The 22,960-nt window shown below is 33.8% G+C and overlaps 4 protein-coding genes and 1 long non-coding RNA gene across 14 annotated transcripts; 4 read left to right on the top strand and 1 right to left on the bottom strand.

Moving 5' to 3' along the window:
• Positions 1 to 187: 187 nt before the first annotated feature.
• On the bottom strand, positions 188 to 22,660 carry LOC126858344 (uncharacterized). Of its 10 annotated transcripts, XR_007688640.1 has the most exons (10): positions 22,067 to 22,657; positions 20,490 to 20,650; positions 20,020 to 20,189; positions 19,725 to 19,884; positions 18,609 to 18,828; positions 18,417 to 18,476; positions 16,873 to 17,220; positions 15,778 to 16,241; positions 9,339 to 9,559; positions 2,229 to 2,376 (listed from the first exon to the last, which is right to left on the bottom strand). It is a non-coding gene; the product is annotated as an uncharacterized LOC126858344 (long non-coding RNA). The 10 variants fall into 10 exon arrangements; XR_007688647.1 differs by lacking the exons at positions 19,725 to 19,884; positions 20,020 to 20,189 and adding an exon at positions 188 to 441 and having other exon boundaries at positions 903 to 2,376; positions 22,067 to 22,660; XR_007688644.1 differs by lacking the exons at positions 19,725 to 19,884; positions 20,020 to 20,189 and adding an exon at positions 188 to 441 and having other exon boundaries at positions 2,214 to 2,376; positions 22,067 to 22,653.
• LOC126858332 (uncharacterized) lies at positions 2,168 to 8,034 on the top strand. Its single transcript, XM_050608580.1, has 8 exons — positions 2,168 to 2,304; positions 2,949 to 3,053; positions 4,321 to 4,424; positions 6,438 to 6,651; positions 6,911 to 6,964; positions 7,070 to 7,212; positions 7,452 to 7,606; positions 7,788 to 8,034. Exons 1-8 carry the CDS (start codon positions 2,235 to 2,237, stop codon positions 7,843 to 7,845), a joined length of 903 nt encoding a protein of 300 aa, XP_050464537.1. The 5' UTR covers positions 2,168 to 2,234; the 3' UTR covers positions 7,846 to 8,034.
• On the top strand, positions 9,374 to 13,552 carry LOC126858314 (uncharacterized). The gene is made up of 5 exons (XM_050608549.1): positions 9,374 to 9,577; positions 9,914 to 10,067; positions 10,185 to 10,318; positions 10,435 to 10,536; positions 11,687 to 13,552. The coding sequence occupies exons 1-5, from the start codon at positions 9,374 to 9,376 to the stop codon at positions 12,794 to 12,796; spliced, it is 1,704 nt and encodes a 567-aa protein (XP_050464506.1). The 3' UTR covers positions 12,797 to 13,552.
• LOC126858325 (isthmin-1-like) lies at positions 16,207 to 19,134 on the top strand. The gene is made up of 4 exons (XM_050608572.1): positions 16,207 to 16,349; positions 17,528 to 18,068; positions 18,438 to 18,786; positions 18,910 to 19,134. Exons 1-4 carry the CDS (start codon positions 16,269 to 16,271, stop codon positions 19,007 to 19,009), a joined length of 1,071 nt encoding a protein of 356 aa, XP_050464529.1. The 5' UTR covers positions 16,207 to 16,268; the 3' UTR covers positions 19,010 to 19,134.
• LOC126858338 (intraflagellar transport protein 43 homolog B) lies at positions 20,130 to 21,937 on the top strand. Its single transcript, XM_050608589.1, has 6 exons — positions 20,130 to 20,271; positions 20,483 to 20,664; positions 20,803 to 20,832; positions 20,898 to 20,938; positions 21,108 to 21,180; positions 21,519 to 21,937. The coding sequence occupies exons 1-6, from the start codon at positions 20,233 to 20,235 to the stop codon at positions 21,739 to 21,741; spliced, it is 588 nt and encodes a 195-aa protein (XP_050464546.1). The 5' UTR covers positions 20,130 to 20,232; the 3' UTR covers positions 21,742 to 21,937.
• Positions 22,661 to 22,960: the final 300 nt, after the last annotated feature.

Genomic DNA, 22,960 nt, shown 5'->3' with positions numbered 1-22,960 from the left:
TAAAAATTTTATCTGAATCTCAAAAACGTATGCGAATTATATTAAAATGCATAATAAATGTTTCGAAATTTATTTTTATTTAAAAGATAATAATCTCAACGAATCTGATATTAATTTATTCTTAACAAATTTATTAACTATATTTTTACAATAATTTCGGATAAAATGAAACAGATAACAACATTACTTTTATATGGTCAACGTTATTTTTATCTTTTCTTAATTAAGCAACTTTTTTTTATTTTTTGACAAATAAATAAATAGTACTAATATCGATATTAATACTTGTCAAAATACAAAAATATCTTCCCGGTTATCAGTAGATTCTAAAATAAAGGTGGTAATAAGGTCTCACAATAAATCAGGATCATTGAATTATGTTTAGATACAATCTCCACTATCAGCGTCTTCATGAATGTTTTCCATCCTTCTGATTTGATTCTGTAATCACACATCGAAAAGCTTATATTTATTTCTATTGATACTTCTGATTTTTTTTATTTACATCATCCTAATTTAAAAAATACACATGCCAGGCATATAAATCACAAAAAAATATCTCATTGAATGAAACAAAAAATATATTTAAAGTGGTACTTTTTTACTCCTGTAAAATAGCATATGTGCATTCTTATAATATCAATTTTCAATATAAAAAGGAGAGAGCGTATTTTTTTACTCTCCCTCCTTTTTAAATTTGTTTGTGAATCCTTAAAAGATTTATATTAAAATTATAATAAATGCACATTTTCTCTTTCCCCTTTATTCGTTTGTTATCCTATTTCGCATCCCCTTAGTACGCCACTGGACGTTCTGTCAAATAGCGTTCTCCCGTTCTCAGGTTGCAGCGAACAAAATTGAGATTCGCGCGCGCGCGGTAATTTATGAGTAATGATAATGACCTCTCGCAGACCTCTCAACGATCTTGGCAGTAGCTAGGGAGTGTGTTAACGAGCGTAGAGAACGAAGAGAAGAGAAGAAAAAAAAGAGAGAGACAGAGAGATCTCCCGGTGTAATCAGAGGCGATGATGTTGCAACCGGACGAATCTCTCTCCCTCCATGCCGTGCTGCGACGATGGTGGTACGGCAAAAAGCGCAGAAAGTACGAAGGAGGGATAGTCTCCTTTTTTACCTTCTTTCCTCTGCCTCCTGATTTCTAGTAATATCAAAGAAGGGAGAAAAAGAGATTGCACATACAAATGAAATTCTATTTTTTTTAAGAAATCGTGGACACTTTTCCCGATTAGAAAAACCCAAAAAAAGAAAAAAAAATAAGAAAAAATTCTACATCAGTCATATCGAGATATCACAACTTTAAGAAATAATCTTATGGATATAGAGCTCGACATACATACATACAACTAATGATTTCATCGAATAGTATAGAGACAAATCAATTCTTTCATAGATGTATCAGTTCTATATTTCTAATCCTTCTATTTATGCGAAGTGGATATTTGATAAACATGACAATAACAGATGCAAATAGTAATACTAATATTAAGAAATTGAACTTAAAATTTTCTAAGGAAACTAATCGATGGATCGGTTAATTGCCTAAATATACGTACATCTTGCAGATAAAAATAACAGATCTAGATTATCTTCCAACACGGCACGCTGCGAGCTACTAGTTAAATATAAAGTAATAAGAAATACGAAAGATAATATCTTGACAAATATTGATAACGAGAGGCTCGCTTTCTCGCGCGAATTCCTGTTTCTTCGCAATCCAGGGTGGAAACTAAAAAGTTCCCGGGACAACCAATAGAAACAGATCGGCGGTGGTGAGTGGTGAGAGTTGATGGACGGTCTGCTCGTCGTCCATCACCCCGAGGCGGACCCCGTTCACCAAACGAGATTAATAGAGATCCGCTGTTGTCACGCCGGACGTCTCTCAGTCGGCCACAGTCAGTCTTCTCGCAGATTGCAAACCGCGTGGGCAGCACGACCCGATCGCGATTGATCTATCTTGATTCCGATCTATCTGGATACAATTCAAATTTGCACGTGACACTAAAAAGAAAGGAGCGAAAATATCGCGCCAATTTCCTTCCTAATACGTTTCTAGTCATTCAAACTCGCGATGAGATTGTTATAAGAAATCGATTATCGTGGATATCATTGATTCGTTCTTTTTATCGATATCGGTGCTATAAAGATCGCAGCATTACTCTTCTGACAATCTCGTTTCCATACGACACGATACATACGTTCATTCACTGGATATCGAAATGCGTATGCAAAGTATAAGGGGGCAATGGGCAGTCCTTGCCGTAGTTTGCGTGGTTAATTTACGATTAGGTAACATCACAGCGCTTCTCTCCGTTTCCTTTTTTGCTCTTTCCTCTTATTTCGTTTTTCCCGCATCTAAACCTATAACATAGTGATAAATATTAGATATTAGAAATTATAGATTTTGAACGACTCTTTTTTTGTCATTCATTCACTTATACCGTTCTTCCAACAACAATTTTGATTTAATCAAAAATACATATAATAAAATATCCGCAACTTGTAAATGTTCAGAATTATTTCCTTTCTTTTCATATATAGTAATTATAATACACAGCTACACTAATTACATTCTAGTTTTTAATAGAATTTTGATGAATTTAAATTTCGATGCTACTATATTAGATACATGAATAAATATTTTTTGATATTTTAATATAATGGTTGGTAAAGTAAAATAAGATTCATTTTTCTCCAATTTACAAAACAAAAGATCAAACTCATTAAAATCACACTTTTTGTTTTTGCTACAAAAATCAATCATAGGATTTGATTTCAGTTATACATTTATATCTGTTTTCTAAACTACATTCAATTAAGAATCAAAATTTCCAACTTTTATTTAAAATCGATAATTTCAGTCTATCTGTTTCCCACAATAAATTTAGGTCCTTAAATTTCATCAATGATTATTTTGCGATTTTTTTGCTTAGCTTTCTGCGAGAAAGAATTGGGAAGCGAAAAGAAAGTGTCTTCCGAAGAACTGCGACAACACTCTTGTTGCGCCCGGCATGAAAAGATGATCGACGTCGGATATGGTGAGTGCATAAAATGTTGATGTGTGTGATTCCTTGATATTTCTTTAATATCACTAAATTAAATTCAATGTGATTAATTCTAGATTAATTCAATGTAAAAAAATATCACATTTGTGTGAAAGAAATCTGAAGAACATGATCTTTATCGCAAATTAATTCTGTATGCTTAATCGACAGATATCCTAAAACATCCGGTTATGATGTGTTTGCATGTCACATAAAACAGATTCGGATTTGCAAGTTTCGAAATTAAGAAATTAATAGTAAAATTTAACATTAAACATGGGAAAAATATGCTTTAGAGTGTAAAGTATATAAAAAGTATACAATTAGTAAAGTATATAATTATTATAACTTTTTAAGAGAAGATATTATAAAGTTAATATATAGAATTAAATGTTTTCTGTTTTATATATCTGTTCGTGTCGATTAGACAAAATACATCGTTCTTTTGGATTGAACGAATTTCGCGTCAGCCATGCGTTAGATTCTCACATCGATCTATTGACTTCAATTGAATAACGCGACCTTTGACTGCTTACGAAGAAGAAGACCATCCTGAATGCTTTAATCGAAATTAATATTTCCATTAAAACATCATATGGCTTTTGCCTTGCATTTGAACCGTCTTGGTCAAATCGCATATAGAAATTACTTATCTTAAATCATAACTGATTTAACAATCTTAAAACGCCTTGAGACATATTCTTATTAAATATAATATAATATGATAAATCATGTAAGAGAGTTCAGATGATACTTTTAATATTTTTTCGATCTCAGATCGAACAAGTCTTTCGCCGGGTTTTACGATTCACGGATTGTGACATATCATTCGGAGCGCGAAGATATTTGCAACGCGAGTTGGAGGAGAAAAAGAAAAGGAAAGATGACAAAATAATATGGCGCGAGTATTCCTGAGGATACAAGCAAACGTAAATCATACGACGACAAAGACGACTCTGGGAATCCTACGCGCTCGTGCCAAAAATAGCAGAGTTGTAACAATTTCAAACAATTGACTCACTCACCCTCTTTTCAGACCACCCCTTCTTAGAACTCGCTCTGTGGCGCCTCTCTTCTAATTTTTCATACAAGCAGATAAATCTACACCCGCGCTGTTTATTCCGTAAAAATTATCTACGTTCTACATCGGGAACGACTATTTTTTCACGTTTGCGCTCGAAATATTATGAAGCGTTTCATATATCGCTGTGATTTGTTACAATACAAGTGACATGCATGTAATATGAATAATTTTGTTTAGGGATATCCGGAGAAACTATCCAAATCGACGCTGGGCACTGCCGAAAATTATGCCCGCGACACGTTTCCGACGATCCCGGGGATGCGAGTCGTCCAGCAGTGCAGGTAGGCTTTTTTTTCTACATAATTTTGTTCCCCTTCTCTTGCTCCAATCATATAAGAGACTTGATTCCTTTCTTAGCATAAATATTAAATCAGCAACAGTCTAGACAAATCAAAGAGATTAAATCTAACGATATCAATCTTGTTGTTACATAATTACAATTGAAAAAGGCTTTATAAATTTTATGATAAAACTTAGTTGAGATTCTCAGATATGATTACTTCATTGTTAGTGACATATATAAATCAAACGATTTAAAATTGCGGATAATATTTTGCAAATTTCTCATATTTAGATTTGATAAAACTCAAGAGACAACAACGCGCTTCCCTTAACTATTACACGCGAATAAACATTATTCTTACATCTCTAAGATGCTTCTGCGAGCGTGAATCACGCAGATTACGCGTAGCTACAAGTTCGGTACTGCATTCCTGCCAAATAATTCGGAGAACACTTGTAAGGTTCGATGTTTCATCACCATTCGCTCGGTTTAAGAGTCATTGTGATACAGATATCATCATGTTCTAGAATCATACTTTCTACTTGTAAATTCATTCACGGGGAATCAAATCGTGAAATTAAAAAAATCTAATTTCTGAAATACGATTGAGAAGAATGTCGTACGACACTTTTAACGTGATAATGAAAAGATACGTCAAGATAAATATCCCTGGCCACTTTCTTTGTAATGTAACTATATGCCGATAATTTGTATCATGTAATAGGTGTCCTTAAAACTTTAAACGCTGAATGTAGATTTCGTTAACAATTTTAGTACTACTTTACTTTTAATGCTACTATCATTTTTTAGGCAGTTATTCTTAATATATTTTAATAATAAAATAACGTGATTATTATTAATTAAAATCTAACTTGCTTTGCACTTTGAGAAAAAAAGTTTAAAAATTTCCTTTAAGTCATTATTACCGAACAAAATTCCAGTTATAAAAAAACGAAATATTATTCAACAAGAAACTAAGTAAATAATTTTAATTTTTAAAATTTTCTTTTATAACTTTATTATAATTCTAAATAAATTTTTAAATCGTGTACTTTCTCTGAAATATGAAATATTAGATAATTAATATTAATAATGAAAATAAACTTTTTGTACATAATGATAGTTTCAAAGAATTAAAGTAAGATGTATTTCTCCTCGGATTTAAAGATTTGATATCGGACTACTCAAGAAAAAATAGATAATGTTTGTTACGAGTCATAAGACACACAAATCAAGTCTTATGGAAACCCTGATTCCTCATATCTACCATTTGCTATTTAGTAAAAAAATTATCTTTGAAACTATTAACATTTAAATATCGCGAGCACGTAAATAATTCAAAATGATTTCGCTGAAACTTCGTTTTAGGAAGTACTTTTTTTTCGAAAAAAAAAAGTGAAAGCGTCCTAATAAAAATTCTTAAGATAAACATTCGTCTTTCTCGCATATCTTCCCGGATCTTCCGCTAGCAGGAGAGAAAAAAAAAGAGAAGAGGGCTATTTTCGTCACGTGACGCAATCCGATCAGTGGACACGGAGATCCGATTTTACGACAGCCACGCTACGCACCTCAATGACGCGATAGCCGATCGAATGGCGAACCCGGACCGAACGAGGTAGAGACGTTGCACGCCGAATGTACGAGACGATCGAGTACGATGCGTCCTTCGAAGGTCGAATCATCGCGGTCACCGCTCCTCCGCACGGCGCCGGAATGTCCAGCCACTAAATTCCGAAATTATATGAGCGAGATCTCGTGCACGAACAGCGGTCGCGGGAGAAGAGATTTATCGAAACGGCCGATATTATATATTCTTAATAACAATATACGAAGATATATTAAAACAATTACAAATCATTTGTTTCTCAATTTTTTTCTTTTTTGCGTATCCCGTGAAAATGTTCAAAACTAGTTCGATTATCACAAAGATACACAATAAATAATAGATTCGTAATATATTCTATTTTCTTCTATTCATACGACTATTCGTACATATTCCGTTTGCTTCTAGAAATGCTCGTTGGATTCCCGTTGTCGTGCAAGAGCCGCCAAATTGGAAAGAGTGTCAACGTTGCAGGGTGTTCGCGTCATCGAAGCTATAGACGCCTGCGAGTGTTTGCCGGAAACATCTTGCAAACGAGAATCCTACATCCATCTCGTGCATTCCGGCACACCGCACCAGACCGTCGTAGATACTGGGGTTTGCTTTGGTCATTGCGATAAAGGTATCAAATCTTCGTAAAAACGATGGTCTCTTTATCTTTGGCCAGGCACTGCGATTATTTTCACATACACTTACTGTCAGCATCTTGAGAGCAATAGAAGAGCGATAGCTCTTTCTTTCTAAATTAGTAATATTCTGAAATTTCAATATCTTTCACAATTCAAAATAATTAAAAACGAAATTAATTTATCCTTACTCTTATTCGACTTCGTTTTTCTTAAAGTCCAAAGGTCTTATGTTGTATATTTTCATTTTTCAAGATCTTGGTTGTAAACCGGTGCGAAATAATACAATCAGCGTCAAAGGGCCAAATGGTACGTAAAAATGCGATGGTAGACGCGAGATTTGAAACTCGGATTCTGAAAAGAGTTAAAATGTATTGTAAAGTCATTCAAGTTGAGATTTACGCTGTTTTAAAGGAGATGAAATCTATCAAGTGGTAGAGAAATGCGGCTGCGCCGGTAATTGTCACCGAATGGACCATATGGAGACTGTGTTGGATTACAGCGAAGTAACGATCAAAGAGGGTACAAATACAACCGACGTGAGACCCGTTGTCCGAGTAAGAAATGTATAATAATTAATCATTAAAAAAGCAAGAAAAAAAAGAGAAAAGATAAACTTGAAAAGATAAAAACCATATTCGATGTTGCTATGAAAAATTTATCTATACGTCGTTAATGTATATTTTGTATCTTTAATTTTTCTAAAAAGATGTCTTTATCTTTCCTATCGTATCTCGACTTAAATTTTTTTGTACCTGATGATACATCACAATTTAATCTTCGTTGCTTTCGACAGCAAATAAATGTCGGACAATGTGTCGGAACATGTCCAGGAAACGAGACGGAAACATGCCTTTTACGTGATAAGAAAGAGCCATACAGATGTCTAGCTGGTCTATACTCGAAGCAGCATAGTTGCACACCAACCACATTCAAAGTACACGAGTACAGGTAGAGTAATTTATGATTATTTCTATTTATCCACGTATATGTTTCGTGTATTCGAAAAATAAACAAATTTTAAACATTTTTCAAATGTTTAAATCCGAGGATTTTTAATATTTTTTAAATGTTTTAATCCAACAATTTCACGTACAAAATAAATATTTAAAGCGTCATGTTTTAAATTTAGAACCCGACGAGGTGCGAAGAGAGAAATAATTCAGATCACTCAGTGTGCCTGCATCTAAATTGAAATTACAGCAGCCAGTCATACTCAAATCGAATCAAGGACAAAAAAGAGAAAGAAAGATATTGTGTTAAATATACAATGCTACGATAGTGTGTTAGATATACAATACTTTGCACACTCATGTTCCTAAATGCATTATGTACTAATCTATCATGACTAAATAAATCAACAACATTTTCTTCAAGGAGCGAGATTAATATTCTTTCCGCTCTTTCTTTCCTAAATCCCAGCTTATTTATCGATAATAAAATGACTTTATAATCTGTAATTAAAACTCAGAAAAAGGCAATCAGAGCCGCGGTATGGAGTATACTTAATAATTCTCGCCATGTCTTTTGCGAATTTGGCATGCGACGATTATCTTCGGTGGATGTTTATCGCACGAAATATTTACATAACGTATTATTCATCGACAATGTGTGTATGTGCAAGAGGGAGATGAAAAAGGACACACGCAAAGATTCAAATTAGACACAAAACTATACTAAAATAAATCGATGAAATTTTAGCAGGATAAATAATGATTTTCGCGAGTTCCTCGTTAGAAAGCGATAAATATCGTCGACATCGGACGTCAAATTCATCTAAATATTGGTGCGTGACAAATCACATAACTCGACACTTACGAATCCGCGGAATTTAGGAAGCGCCCGCTGTTTTTAATAGCTACACACTGTCATCGTCGGAACGTGACCACGTATCTCTCGATTTTTTTAGAATCTCGCTTTGATTTCATCGATCTCGAACAATTAAATCGCGATCAATATATAGTAAAAAATAAAAAATAAATCATAAATCAGCTTTTTTATGAATCAATCAAAAAAATCAATTATCCTTCTTTTCCTAGAAAAATATCATATCAAAATACAAAGAAATATCCGAGAATACAATGCGAATATATTAGAGTTGAAATATTTTTTAATAAGAATATCTTTTATGTTATTAATCATGCTCTTTAACGACAACGTATATAAGATCTCTTTCGGCCTACTCGACGCATTTTTCGTCGTATACATTGTCAAAGTTTAGCGCGTTTTATGAACATTCCATGTAATTTATGTACAAATAAACTTGATGCATGCTTTACGAGTTTTGTCAGTGGATTAAAGGATTAACGGACGTTGACGAAAGCGACAAAGTGGCGATTCGTGGGGTCGGTTGTGCCCAATAACAGCGAGAGAGAAGAGCGAGAAGAGTCCATGCTGCGGAGGGGCGAACGAGTCGCGGGGGAGGTAACTCCCGGCGTAGCATAAAGGTGACTCCACGCAGCCAAGATCTCCCATATAGCACTTAGCTTCTCGTTCGGTTCGGTAAAGTTTACTCTGACTCTATTGCGCGATTTGTCTTTTTTTTGTCTTTCTGGATACCGGATAAAGACGATTAAGGAAAACGCTAGTTGACATCCTTAGATCGCAATGAAAACATAATTGGTGTGCGATTGATTTGCACGTGCATTTCCCAAAAATTGTGGGTCTAAGCCCCATTGTGTACCTTTTTTTCATACGTGAATATTCATTTTAACGGTGATGATGAAAAGCGTCCTGTCTTGGTTGTTAGTGCTGTTATCAGTGCTAATATCTCTGAGCGACGTTAACGCATATCCGAAGCTAGATTCCCTTAGGAGCAAGAATGGCTATCAGCAAGGACTTAAAGATTTGTCGTGGGAATCCTCCGACCAGTTAGAGAACAATCGCGAACCCCGAGAGAAGATTCTGAAAAAAATACAAGAGGTTTGTATAAATGATAAATCTTGATAAAGTGACTTTTTGACATATAGTGCTTCAAATAAATGTAAACGTTAACATGTTAAGTCGTGTGTGTAATAAATAATGCGATAATCTGAATTCAAAGTGCATCCGTCAATTCGTATTTAATTGCGCGGTAAACGCGAGTATTTATTATATTCGAAGCATCATATTGCAAAAGATCTTTTGATATCAAATTTTTGAAAATTACTTTCACGATTTTTTGCCCGTTATGGAACCAAATGCGATACATCGATAAATTTAAATTCATCATTCTATTGCGATAAGTTACGAATAGCTGTTTAAATTTTACATCAACAGGTCCTCGGTATTCGGAATCAAAGTGAGAATCTGGAGCATCACAAAATACCGCAATTCATGATGGAACTCTATAATACCGTCACCGATTCCAGCGAGGACACGCAATGTCAGAATCCTTATAACGCCAAAATCGTGCGCAGTTTCATCGAAAACGGTAATTTTTGTTTTTTTTTTTTCGATTAGTATTTTCAAAATAGTATCTTTCAACGAGTTTCATAAAAAAACAAAGAAACTAAACGCAATCTAATAATATTTTTCGTATCGCACATAGACACTTCTCTATCGAATTTTTATTTCTTCAATGTCTCGGATCTGGAGATAAACGAATCGGTATTGGGAGCCGAGCTGCATCTCTATCGGAAAAAAACGCCATTGGAGAATTTTTCTCCATATCCTTATTATCTGGTAAGTGCCTGGTACTATCAGTGTCGTGTCGTTGTCACGTCATCCTCTAATGTACGTTCTCTTTCAATCAAGTGATGTCAAATGTGGACTGACACTTGACATTTATTTATGCGTAGATAAGATTGTATCAAATCTTGGATGACCGCAGCCTAGATGCGCCGAATCTTCATAGATTGTTGAATGTTTATTATGTCGGTGCGCACACTTTCGGTTGGCAGGTAAACATTCTTCTCTCTCTCTTTTCATCAATTATAATTTCATTAATAATTATTTTCTCTCATCTACTAAATCTTTCAATTAATTTATTAATAATAAAATTTTTATCAAAAATAAGATTATACATTTTTTTTATATTATAGATTTTCACAATTTTAAAGAATTTATTATTATTATTTAAAATTTCTAATTGTATCTTTGTAAATATTTAATATTACTCATCCAAATTATAATAACGTACGATACATCCGATTATCGGAAAAAGCTCTCTCGAGAAATTATTTTTTCTTTTATTTTTAAACACAACTTTCAGTAAACTTTTGCTAATGTTGATAATTTATCAAATTATTCGTAAAGTATCCATCAAAAATTTAGAACATATAAATTTTTGCCATTATTTACATACATTTAACAATTGTTAAATATACAATTGTTAAATATACAATTGATAAATATAACATTGTTAAATATAACATTGTTAAATATATATACGGAGAGCCCAAACGTTCTGGCCAGACTTTGAGATTTTATAGAAAATTTAATTCTGAAAAAAAATTTCCTATAAATATGAGTCGAAGAATACTTCCTTAAAAAGTTAGCGCCTAAATACCTTCGAAATCACAGTTATTTTATATATTTTTATCAAGAAAATTATGCGTTTTTTAACAAAAAGTACCAAAACAAAAGTTGTAAAGAATTAAATTATCTTTTAAATAAGATCAAAATGATTGAAATAAGATTAAAAATTAGTTAAGGCCATAACAACATAAATAAAAAATATTTTTAAAAAACTCTACCTTCATTAGCCAAAAAAAATGTTTTGTATATTTGAAACTGATTATCTCAAATCTGAACATCATTCTACAACATTTTGATCTCATTTGAAAAATAATGTAATTCTTTATAATTTTTGTATTTTTTGTTAAAAAACGCATATTTTGTAAAAATGTATAAAATAACTGTGATTTCAGAAGTTTTTGCGCGCTAACTTTTTAAAGAAGCATTTTTCAACTCATGTTTATAGGAAACTTTTTGAATTAAATTTCCTATAAAATCTCAAAGTCTGGCCGGAACGTTTAGGCTCACTCTATAATAATATTACTATTTAATTTCTATATAACATTATTATTTAACATGATGAAATTTATATAGGTGTTCAACGTAACACAGGCCGTTCTCGCATGGTTGAACGGCGAACCAAATTTGGGACTCCTGGTGACGGCGTCGAATCTGTTTGACAACAAAGTATCAGTAGAATTTTCTCGTCGAAATGATTATCATCATAACAAACAGCCAATATTGGTACTCTTTGACGATATTAACAGCAATCGATCTAGCAAATCTTCTTATTACACTTACGGAAATCAGATCAAGGACCGAGAGATAGAGAAAGAGAGCAAGGAGGAAGATTATAAAGAGGAGGAGATTAATTTGAAGGACTATATTGATGACTATAACGAGCTGAAGCACTATACCAAATTAAGGAGATTAGGAGAAAACGGTCAATCTGAGGAAGTTTTGCTGGCACATAGACGCGAGCCAGAATTCTTCCAACGGCCAAAGAGAAGACGCGAAAGAAAGAATAAGAAATGGAAAAAGAATTCTTCCAACGGCCAAAGAAAAGACGCGAAAGAAAGAATAAGGAATGGGAATGAACCTGACGATTATGACAATTCTCAAGATCAGGTATCGAAAACGTGGAAGCATTTGGGATTGGAAGCGGCGATGAGGCGTCGTCGTCGCGATGTCACGTCATCCAAGAAACATACCGCCAGAATTGTGTCGAAGAATCACACGAAAAAGATCTCGAGAATCTTGACATCGATGGATATTTACGAGAGAGCGGAGTTTCGCGAGCTGCTAGGTAAAAGGACGCTTAATCAATCGATCACAAAACAACGTCGCTCAGTGGATAATGAATACACATTAACGACACAACTAAACACGACCGAGACGTGCACGAGACACGAGCTCTACGTCGATTTCCAGGAGATCGGGCTGTCTTCGATAATCGCGCCGCCCGGCTACTCCGCTTATCAGTGCAAGGGTGTGTGCGAATCACCTCTCAGTCAGGATCAACGGCCGACGAATCATGCGACGATACAGGCGATCGTACACAAAGTGGGCCTGGTGAAGGATGTCGAGAAACCCTGCTGCGTGCCGATCAAGCTGCAGAGCATCAGTATCCTCTTCTTTGACAATAAAAACGTCGTGCTCAAAAACTACGAGGACATGGTCGCGGACCGTTGCGGATGTCGTTAAGCAAAAAGACTGAAATTTGCTCGTGAATTCCATTCTGATCGCAAAGATACATGATTTAATGTTATGAGAAGAAACGGTGATATTTAAAGAACAGATGTAACCGGGCATCGGCATAAATAGAGAAATCTCTGTAAATCTGACAAAATTATATACTGTAATCTATAATATGAAAATTCTTTTGTTTTTATAATTGGCATAAAATAATGTGCTAATCATTTATAATCGCTGATTTTTCCTCTTTTTATTGCAAATAATTACTTACACAATCACACCTCAAACGGAAGTAATTGATTTTTATTGTAAATAGTTATGCTGTTGGCTGATCGTATCGTTTTTTAATTCTCCTGTAATTCAATTATTCAAAGGATTTCAGTATATAAACTAAAACTCTTTATATTATTAATCATTGCCTTTAACACGGAGAGTTCTCTTAGCACTCATTTTCAAAGAAATTTAAAATCCAATCCTTAAATCGATATGCTATAACACAACTACTTGCATATAAGAACATTCCCAAAAGCGTGTAGTATGATACGCGGTATGTATTAACGAGTATATATATATATATATATATATATATATATGTATATCCATATTAGTATTACGTAAGCGTCGTTAAATTATTGTTATGATGGAAGCTGAACGAAGAATAGACTGTTCAATTGTACATGTACATATGTAACGCATGTTTCGCCGAACTTATTTATAGCCAAGCAAGAACACAAAAACGAAATAAATGATAATTTAGCAACGTCATTGTGATTTGAAAATTGACAAATAAATTCCGCCTAAAAAAACCTTCTACGCTAAAAAAATCTCTGAAAAGGAGAAACGACGCTTGGTTTAATTCTACAGGATGCAATGATTGCATTGCATCATTTTATCGTCTTATGATGCCTTCTTCGCGACACAAATAAAAATTCTGGTAACATCAAAACTTCATGCACTCGGAGATATCTTTTGGCTCGTTTTCGTGCGCAAAATCGGGGCAAGAATTTATAAGCGTAGTAAGTTGACAGCAACAGCAGTCCGTTGACGACGAGTTTGGCGCCGCAGTAATGGTTTGGGATTGTAGTAATGCAGTCACGGAATGCAAGCTCGTGGCTATCAGTCTTTCCTGAAATCGTCACCGATATCATTACAGACATATATGCATCGGCAAAAGCTGATGCGACGATGATCATTTCACGTCTCAGTATTTGAAAAGAATGCACGCGAGAATGCCTGGCATATTGTGTATTTTAATAACGTGAAATCCTTTTTATTAACGTCATAATCGGCCTTGAGATCTCCAAGATTAAGCAAAACCAGACGCCGTCTTGATCTTTCGATTAAATAATCATCCCGCGGTGAAGTCGCGCAATCTCGTAGAATTGAACGAGATTGCGGGTGATTACGTGAATTCGTTCAACAAATTTGTTCATTTGTGACTTTGTTCTCTTGCTCCTCTCCCCAGCTTGTTTTCCTCCTGTGCACCGTGACCTTCTTCGTTTTTAGCGCACGTGCTATATACTACAACAGGTCTCATTACTCAGTCTAATTTTATATTCATCCCCTCCCTCTTCTGCTCCTTTTTTCTTAAAACGCGTGACAGCACATCAGTCCTTCTTATTTTATTCCCGAATCATACAAAAAAATCAAAATTGCATTGCATCTTCAAAATTATAATAAAAAAAGTGATGTTGCTCCAAAAAATTTATAATCTTTTTCATCTTTTTTCTCTCATATAAAAAATAAATTTCTTGATATTATATAAAAGAATGATTCATCGCAGTGTGTGTGTGTGTGTGTGTGTGATAATAATGATATAATATTTAAAGATACTAAATACTTTCGTGTTCGATATCGTCGCATCTGTAGCATTACTATTCTTTTTTTTCGATACGCGGATATCGATATAGGATATCTATATTTTGTCCCCGTAATAGCGCCGGGCTTACACGCGACTCGCGAATTTGCATATCATTTCGCACGATACTCGAGATCGTTCGCGTGCCGCTATACTGCATTCCGCTCCTGCATCCTGAGGCTAAATTTAATCCACGGTGGGTGTATTTTTGAATCTGTCCGACTAAAAATAGGCGGAACGCGTTTCGCTGCATTCCACTGTTATTTAAATCCCTGCGCGTTGTGATATAAATATATAAATATATATACACACAGCAAAAAGAGAGAGAAAGAGAGAAAAGAGAGAAGGGACGAACGCGGAAAGATTCTAACGCAATGAGGACAAAGGATAAATGCGGATACAGAGATTCGTATTTTCCATCCTTTGACTAGATTAGGCTGTTGCCAAACTCGTTTTTTTATATATATATTATATGAGGCAAATTTGACATAGCAAAATATCATTGCAATAATTACAAGATATTTACCGAGATCACGGAGGTAATTAATCCCTGCGGTAGGAATGGTCGACCGTTCGGGAAAAATAAACTTTATCGCTATCAATAGAACGAACGAGAAAAGAAAAATCTACCGGGCAAGTATAAGGATGTCCTTTGAAATCATATGAAATTCTGCTTCAAAGTTGAAAAAAGATCGATCCTCGATGATCTTGAAACAATTGGAGAAAATAGGAGATAAAGATAGAAGATACAAGAGAAGAACAGTTGCATTGTATTAAAAAGAAAATCGATATCCTTGAAAAAGAAGAAAGGAAAGTGAAAAAAGCATGCGGCAAAGGGAAACCGAACGGTTTTAAACCGCATGCTATACAACTGCGTGCATTAATAGTGTTCGACATCCATACTGAACGATCTATCCTTCTTTATAATATCTCAAAAAGTTAGCTTTTGTCTGTAAAAAATTAATTGCGCTGATCAATTCGGGGTATCTCGCGCTCGCGAAAGAACAAAAGGAAGAACACGAATCGCGAAACATTCTTTCATAAGCGCAAAGGAAACGGACACCATTAATGCACGCGACTGTACTATATAGCATACAACAGCTCGATGGTGTTCTGTCATCCCAGGCATTACCTCTCTCTTTCCCTCTGTCCATTGCTGGCTATTATAGTGAGACAGACTCTTCACCGGTTCACAACTATGCACATAGTGGTAGGCCTTTGAACGGTGCACGCCGCGTTCGCCTACCTTTTCCCCCCTTTGGAATCTTCTCTCGACCCTTCGGCCTCTTCGTTCTTTTGCTATATCGTCCGTTTTACATCACGCGTCATCAGTGCTCTCGCCTCCCTACGTCCCGTACGGTGCTCTTCGTATTCGGCGCGCGAGGAATGCGGTGGTAAACAAACGCGGACGTCGACTCCCGAGATCGTCAACAAACACCGCTCAAGAGACGATAACACGAAAGAATCTTCGATGAAGAGAAAAACAGACAACAATGATCGAATAATTTGTGTATTATTTAATATCGCTCATGTGTTGTGGTAGTACGAAGTAAATGTTTGGAACGTCGAGTGTCTAAGAAGAGAAATGCTGTGGTCCTGAAAAACGAATTACGTATTGACAAAATGAAAGCGCTACGTATGATTTGCTTCGCGGCAATTTTCTCTTCGATTTTAGCGATTCCTTTCAATAGCAAGAATTATCAAGTAAGTACTGGAACTAATAATTCTGCACAGATTATGAAGTTGAAACAATGAAATAGAAACAAATAAACCGCGCCGGCAATAGAAAACTATATATTTTGTATTTGATTTATTCGAAACCCTTTCTTAGTGAATTAAATTGCATTATTTTCTCCAATTGTTGCTCGTCATATTAGCATATCTATTCTCTTTTTATATTTCTGATTCGTATACCTGAAAAAATGGCGATATCTTTTTTCTCTTAAATCTCTAATTGATTCATGGAACTGATTTTCTTTTGAATCTCTAAGTGATTTATGGAAAAAAAAATTAATCGAGAGATTTCTCATCTTTCCGTTATTATCCGGCAAACACATAGTATGTTTCTTAAAGTAGACTTAAATAGTATTCTAAATTTTTCACAATTCATTACTTTTTTTTTTTATCTTTTGTTGACTTTAATAGACTTTTCGATCGATTTTGACGATAAGATGAATCGAACTTCCGCTAAAATTCTGTGAAGCTATGATACGAAAATTTTTCTTACCGTTATTTTTGTTTCCTCAAATTTTACTCGACAAATTCCAAAATTCGTTTCGCTACCGGCAAGCGGCTACGCCATTGACGGGAAACGATCTTGCGGCGTGCCGTTTCTCAGAAGTAAACTTCTCTCCCCCGCTCGGGGATCGTCGCCCCTTTTCTTCCCCGCCGCCGTTCTATCCGTGCGCCAAACGCCGGCGTTCTTTGATGTCGTCGCGATCGTGTCAGCCTTTTACGTATCGCATAGTCACGGCGGTCTTCGGTCTCTTTTCTTTGATGAATTGACTCTTGATATGCGAATTCGAATGGATATGTTTCCGATCAAACTATATTTTACGAAGAAGAGTCCGGCAATCTGTATCACATCAGCAATATTTGTCGATGTAATTTTAATAATCGAAGAGCATCTTTCATAGAATTCGAGGAAATCATAAAATTTATACATTAAAACTTTATGCAAGAATAAATAATCGCTTTTCAATATTATATATAGATACAGAAGAAAGATACTTTTGGAAAAAATATAATCGTATTCAGAAACGAACTTTAGATAGATTTATTTTTTTATTTTTTGTAATTTCCAGCTTATAGAGCTTGTCTCTCGATTACAGTAATATATCGCCACCGAGATAAGTAGATTTAAGGAATTATCCGTTTTTCAGATCGGAAATTTTAAAACAATACAAAATGTCGAATATAAAACAAACGAAGTGAAAACTCAGAGACGATTACTCGATTCACCGCTTCAACATTTGTCTGTATCACCTGACGAAAAAGATGAGAAATTTAATCTTGTACAAATCAGATATCGCCGAAGCGATCATATAAAATCGAACGCGCAATTAAGTATTTTAATGAAAGAAAAAAATGAACAAACTACATTAATTTCGGAATCGGAATCTCCTGAAGAAATCGATCCTTCCGGCGAAAACTTTGTGGATATGGATATATTCTTTCGGAGTCGGACAAGTAGAAGCGAAAACGCGGACATTTATGATATAAGCACCGAATCTCTGGACAAAGAGGAGTACGAAGGTTTAAATATTCTTCTGGCAAAATTATTCGAGGCGCTACAAAACGATACCGCGAAGGACGATCATGACATACTGAAGGGATCGAATTCTATCGGTAACACGAGCAACGACGAAGATCGTTGCCAGAAATGGCTGAACAACAGGGAAAGAATTGAGCAAGCTTTCCCGGGTAAATATACTTCATGTGCTTGCAAATTAGATATACATACAGAGTATCCTATATAAATAGGATATAAACCGATACTAGATTAATAGATTAATATTATATTTAATTATAACAGAATTATAAAAATGAAAACATAATGTGCTATATTGGTATATTAAACAATGAGATGTGTCAAAAATGATGCATATCAGAAAATTTTACCAAAAAAAGAGATGCTGATTTTTTTTATAAGAAATATAATAGTATTAGTCTGTACTCTAATATATATATATATATATATATATATATATATATATATATATATATATATTTAATAATAGTATAAATTTATAAAAATATCTCTATGAATACCTCTTTGAATATATCCTGCAGGATCCATCGACGAACTACCAGCATGCCCATGTCGATACCCTAATGATATTTTTTACGACGATTTAATCTGGGATAAGAATCGACAGAAGAAATTTCGGTGGCGCGATGCGAGCAACGATCCGCAGCGGCTCGTCTACAAACAAGGCGCCTTTTACTGCGTGCGATCCTTACCGGCACAAGGAAGCGAGAACATCGGCGCGCAGCACTGTTGTTATGACGAGGAGAGAAGACTGTTGACACGCGGCTCCGGTGCCGGCACACCATATATTGTTAGTCCGGATATGTCGTTTATGCTACATGACAAGATCGATCTGCTACCTTGGCGGCTTTGTAAAGGCGACTTTACTAGGTACGCATTCATATACAGCGCACAATGTCAGATATTCCCACTCTGTAAATTAAAATCCAATCATTAGATTGAAGATCGAGCATATATTAATAACATATATTACATATTTTTGTTATTATATAGATACAATAAAGTGAGAGTACCAAATAACGACGATGACTGCGAGGTAAATCCGGATGACGAGGAATATGAATATCAAGTGGAAAATGCGAAAAATTATTGAGATATAATATCGTCGCAATCGTACCAAAAAAAAGACCAATAATTACAAACTATTAAAAGCCCGACTTTCACTTTTATTGTTCTTTGTAAACAGAGCAATATAATAAATTTTAATTTATTTTCCTATTTATTTTTCTATGAATATTGTATATGCATACCCCACATAATTCCATGTTAATAAATTATATTAAAAAGATTGCTTGAGAATACTATGTAGAAATGCTACATAGAAATTATTTTTCGCAAATATAAATATTCTAAAAATTGGTAACTAGTTAATCAACATGAGGATAGAAGAAATTGAAATTATTATTATGTTATTTCTGTTTTATTATAATAATAGAAGAAATGTTAGGAAAAAGAAAAATGTGCTAACATCACAGGGTATTTCAAACTCATATTAACCATGTAATGTTGCTAGGCTTCAGTAATTGAATAAGAGCAGTATTCCCATATATAGTATGAAAATTAGCTTACATTATGGATCATTATGAAATGATTTTGATATTTATATTGACTGTATAGTGTATAAACCAAACGAATAAATAAGATATAACAAATACGAGAAAATCAAATTTCAAAAATGCTCTTTGCTACCTTAAGCAAGCTAGATCGAACACGGATCAAATATTTTTTTAATAAACATGTTGTGCGTTATTTGTTCGCTTAATGTATGCTCTTCTTAAAATAAAAACTCGAATATCGGAGAAACTAACCTCTCGGATTCGTGTGTCCGTTAAAGTGAAGATTAAAGGGAAAACGAGTCAAAAGAAATGTTCTCTTAAACAATAAATCCGATAATTTGGTTGTCATATTTATGGGACTAACAAAATTCTCGGAAACTTTTCTTTAAACTTCTCGAAAATAGAGCAGATGCTGTAGCATAAACACGTAGCTAGAAGGAGCTTTCCGCCATATTTGTTTTTATGACGTAAAGAACAAAGATAAAGATTTCTTGTTGATTGGTCAATCAAATGCAATTTTACCTCATGGATAGATTTTCGAACGAACCTTACGTATAAAGTTGTCATGGTTACCGTTCGCAAACATATGATATTTAGAAGCTGTCACATACTCTTCTTGTCAAACACATAGAGTCTGATTCGAAGTGATTTGAACTATTTGAAGTGCCTTACAATAGGAATTGTCTCTCTTACTTTGATGCTTGGTTAGATTTTTCCCTATAGAACATATATCGAAAAAAGTTTATAAAAATTGTTTAAAATGGACTGGGCTACTGATCTTGAGATCACTTCCAAAAAAGTAATTTCTTTCTATATTTCTATAATTCTATATCTCTATAATATAACTCTATATTTTTATAATAATACATTCTTTCTATATTTTTATAACACATTAATGAAAAAGTCGATTATTGAAACTTTTGATAATTATAAATAAAATAATTTTAGAGAATTCTGTGATGGGAAAACTACTATAGTTTAAATAAAAAATTATATTAATCAATTTCTAGTTGATACCTCGCTTAGGTAGACGTGCAGGTCAAAACAACTTGCAGGAAGAGAATAGATCCGATGATGATCTTCTCGAGAGTCCAATTTCTTTATCATCTGGAAAGTCTATGCCTATGCAAAGACCGGTAGTTCCACCTCGTTCTAGGAAAACTGGCTGGGGCGATGAACTGAAAAGTGGCAAGTAAGTTATTGGGATTAGTTATAAAATAAAATTTGTTCATATTTCAGAATAGTACAATATAAGGGTTAATAACAAAGTATATGAATAAACTAAATTTAATTTTAAGTAGGATTAATCAATGTCTTTTTCATTGCTTAGATCAAGGATGATGCCAAATATTATTGAACAGTGAGTATGTAGGATCATAAGATTAAAAATTAAACAACTGTAGTCATTGACAGACTGTTCCTTAGGGACCGTTTTCGAACTGTCGAGAAGGAAGAACAAGAAGATGGTAAATTGATTTAAAATCAATTATATTATACAGCATATATTAATTATAATTAATATATCTATCCATATTGTATAATTCTAATTATAATATAAAATAATCAGTAAAGAAATGAAAAATTTAAATATTTGTTTCTGTATTTCTTCAACATTATTAATCTTTGTATTTTTAGATATTCCTGTTATACCAGATTTAGATGAAATTCAGGAAGATAATATTTCATCCGACATTGCAAGTGCTCCTACGTAAGTACTATTTATTCTTACTAAAATTCTTATTAAAATTTATATAATTATAATATATACAGGATGTTCCTAAACTGGCGACAAATATTTTAATCACAAATTCTTTGTAACATTTTAAGACAAAAATTCTAATATGAAAATATCAAGACTACGGTAGTTTTTAAATGGGAAAAGTTTAAAGATCACGAATGACAGGATTAGAATTTCGCGTCAGTTTAGGAACACCCTGTATACAAAATTCAGATTAAATTATTTCAATAAAGAAAAGAAAAGCATTTTTTTATCAAGATATATCCCACGAGATTCAATTACTAACTAAAGTGGAATATAATTTTCAGAATCAATGCAAATAGAATGACTGCTTATGAGGAATTGGATACTGATCTAGTGAAAAATGCAGCATTTACATCATTGGACGGTATCAGCCTTTCTCTTCTTGCAGACAAACTGTACAATGAAAATTTGGTGAAGGAACCTGATGAAGTTTGGAATTGGAATCTTCTTTTCACACAAATTTCTTCTGAGATTAATAGCGAAGCGCAGGAAAAAATTAAAAGTTGAAGCAATGAAAATTATAAATTATTAGTGTTTTTCTACTTAAAAATAAAAAAATAAAGTTTTATATATAATAACAAATATTTTAGCTGCATCCTTAAGTTTTTTTTTCAATATATGTAAAGATCCTAACTGTTCAACTACATAATTATAACCTAATTATTACCCAACTCTTTAAATAGAAATCTATAAAGACTTACAATATTTTAATATTTATTTTTTTGACAAAACTTAATTTACTCATTATTAAACATAAATTTTAAAGAGAAAAGAGATAAAAAAACAAAACAAAAAAATATATTGTGATTAAATAATACAAAAAATGGCGTACCGCTATCTGCGGTGCCTGTATATGGAAGCGACAAATTACCTCGTCTGACCTATTCGATTGCCCCCCAATTTGGAAATCGCGGTACTTCGAGGAGCGACGTGAAGACTCGACCGTGCAGGCGTGCAAATCCGAGGTCGTAAAACGAACCACGAAGATGCAGGCGCAATCGGGAGTCTGATACAGAAGCTACTTGAAGCTTACGACAATGTGATAACACCCACTGAGCAGATCTGCCATAATATTTCACGTTAGCGATCGATGTTCAGTTGTGCAATCACTAGCACACGCTTCCGATCGGAGTAGATTCGAAGTAATATATATACAAATCTATATGGTGATGTGCACATGCGAGAAACTTGTGCATTCTCTTCATCGTTATAAAAACTCTATTACGATAAAATATTATTTCACGCATCTCTTCTATAAACTGATTTATAGAATGATATCTAATATCGCGCAGTTATAATTAATAAGAATTTTGCGATTATTAATTAATATATTAAACGTCAAAAAAATAAATCGTTAAAGCGAAAGCCATCTAGTGATGGATTCTATCATCTTTTTCAAAGTATAGCATATAATAGTGGTTTGCATATAGTTTGTAGCATATCATAAATTGGTCTCTCATGCAGGCACAAAATTAATATAATGAAAATATAATTACTAAAAATATAAAATTTATAGGAAAATAAAAAAAATATAAAATAATATAACCTTCTCTGGAAAGTTGTTAATAAAAATAAAATTAACACACAGTTTAGCAATATTATGCACAATCTTAAAGTAATTTATGAGATTGATATTAACAGTAGCAGCCATAGCATATTTTTCTCAGCAATTAGCGATCAATTTTCGATTAATATTTATGCCATTTCAATGCCTGCCAACGGAAAC

This window comes from Cataglyphis hispanica, chromosome 24, assembly GCF_021464435.1.
Source record: "Cataglyphis hispanica isolate Lineage 1 chromosome 24, ULB_Chis1_1.0, whole genome shotgun sequence".
NCBI lineage: Eukaryota > Metazoa > Arthropoda > Insecta > Hymenoptera > Formicidae > Cataglyphis > Cataglyphis hispanica.
The sequence above is the reverse complement of the archived record's forward strand: the minus strand, read 5'-3'. Positions and strand labels throughout refer to the sequence as shown.

Excerpts from the sequence above, each read along its gene's own strand:
- LOC126858325 (XM_050608572.1), top strand. The coding sequence starts at position 16,269 with ATGAAAGCGCTACGTATGATTTGCTTCGCGGCAATTTTCTCTTCGATT. Across the intron at positions 16,350-17,527 it reads TCAATAGCAAGAATTATCAA|ATCGGAAATTTTAAAACAAT; the intron begins GTAAGTACTGGA and ends TCCGTTTTTCAG. Across the intron at positions 18,069-18,437 it reads AATTGAGCAAGCTTTCCCGG|GATCCATCGACGAACTACCA; the intron begins GTAAATATACTT and ends TATATCCTGCAG.
- LOC126858332 (XM_050608580.1), top strand. The coding sequence starts at position 2,235 with ATGCGTATGCAAAGTATAAGGGGGCAATGGGCAGTCCTTGCCGTAGTT. Across the intron at positions 6,652-6,910 it reads CTTTGGTCATTGCGATAAAG|ATCTTGGTTGTAAACCGGTG; the intron begins GTATCAAATCTT and ends TCATTTTTCAAG. Across the intron at positions 6,965-7,069 it reads CAGCGTCAAAGGGCCAAATG|GAGATGAAATCTATCAAGTG; the intron begins GTACGTAAAAAT and ends GCTGTTTTAAAG.
- LOC126858314 (XM_050608549.1), top strand. The coding sequence starts at position 9,374 with ATGATGAAAAGCGTCCTGTCTTGGTTGTTAGTGCTGTTATCAGTGCTA. Across the intron at positions 9,578-9,913 it reads TTCTGAAAAAAATACAAGAG|GTCCTCGGTATTCGGAATCA; the intron begins GTTTGTATAAAT and ends TTACATCAACAG. Across the intron at positions 10,068-10,184 it reads GCGCAGTTTCATCGAAAACG|ACACTTCTCTATCGAATTTT; the intron begins GTAATTTTTGTT and ends TATCGCACATAG.
- LOC126858338 (XM_050608589.1), top strand. The coding sequence starts at position 20,233 with ATGGACTGGGCTACTGATCTTGAGATCACTTCCAAAAAA. Across the intron at positions 20,665-20,802 it reads GATGAACTGAAAAGTGGCAA|ATCAAGGATGATGCCAAATA; the intron begins GTAAGTTATTGG and ends TTCATTGCTTAG. Across the intron at positions 21,181-21,518 it reads GACATTGCAAGTGCTCCTAC|AATCAATGCAAATAGAATGA; the intron begins GTAAGTACTATT and ends TATAATTTTCAG.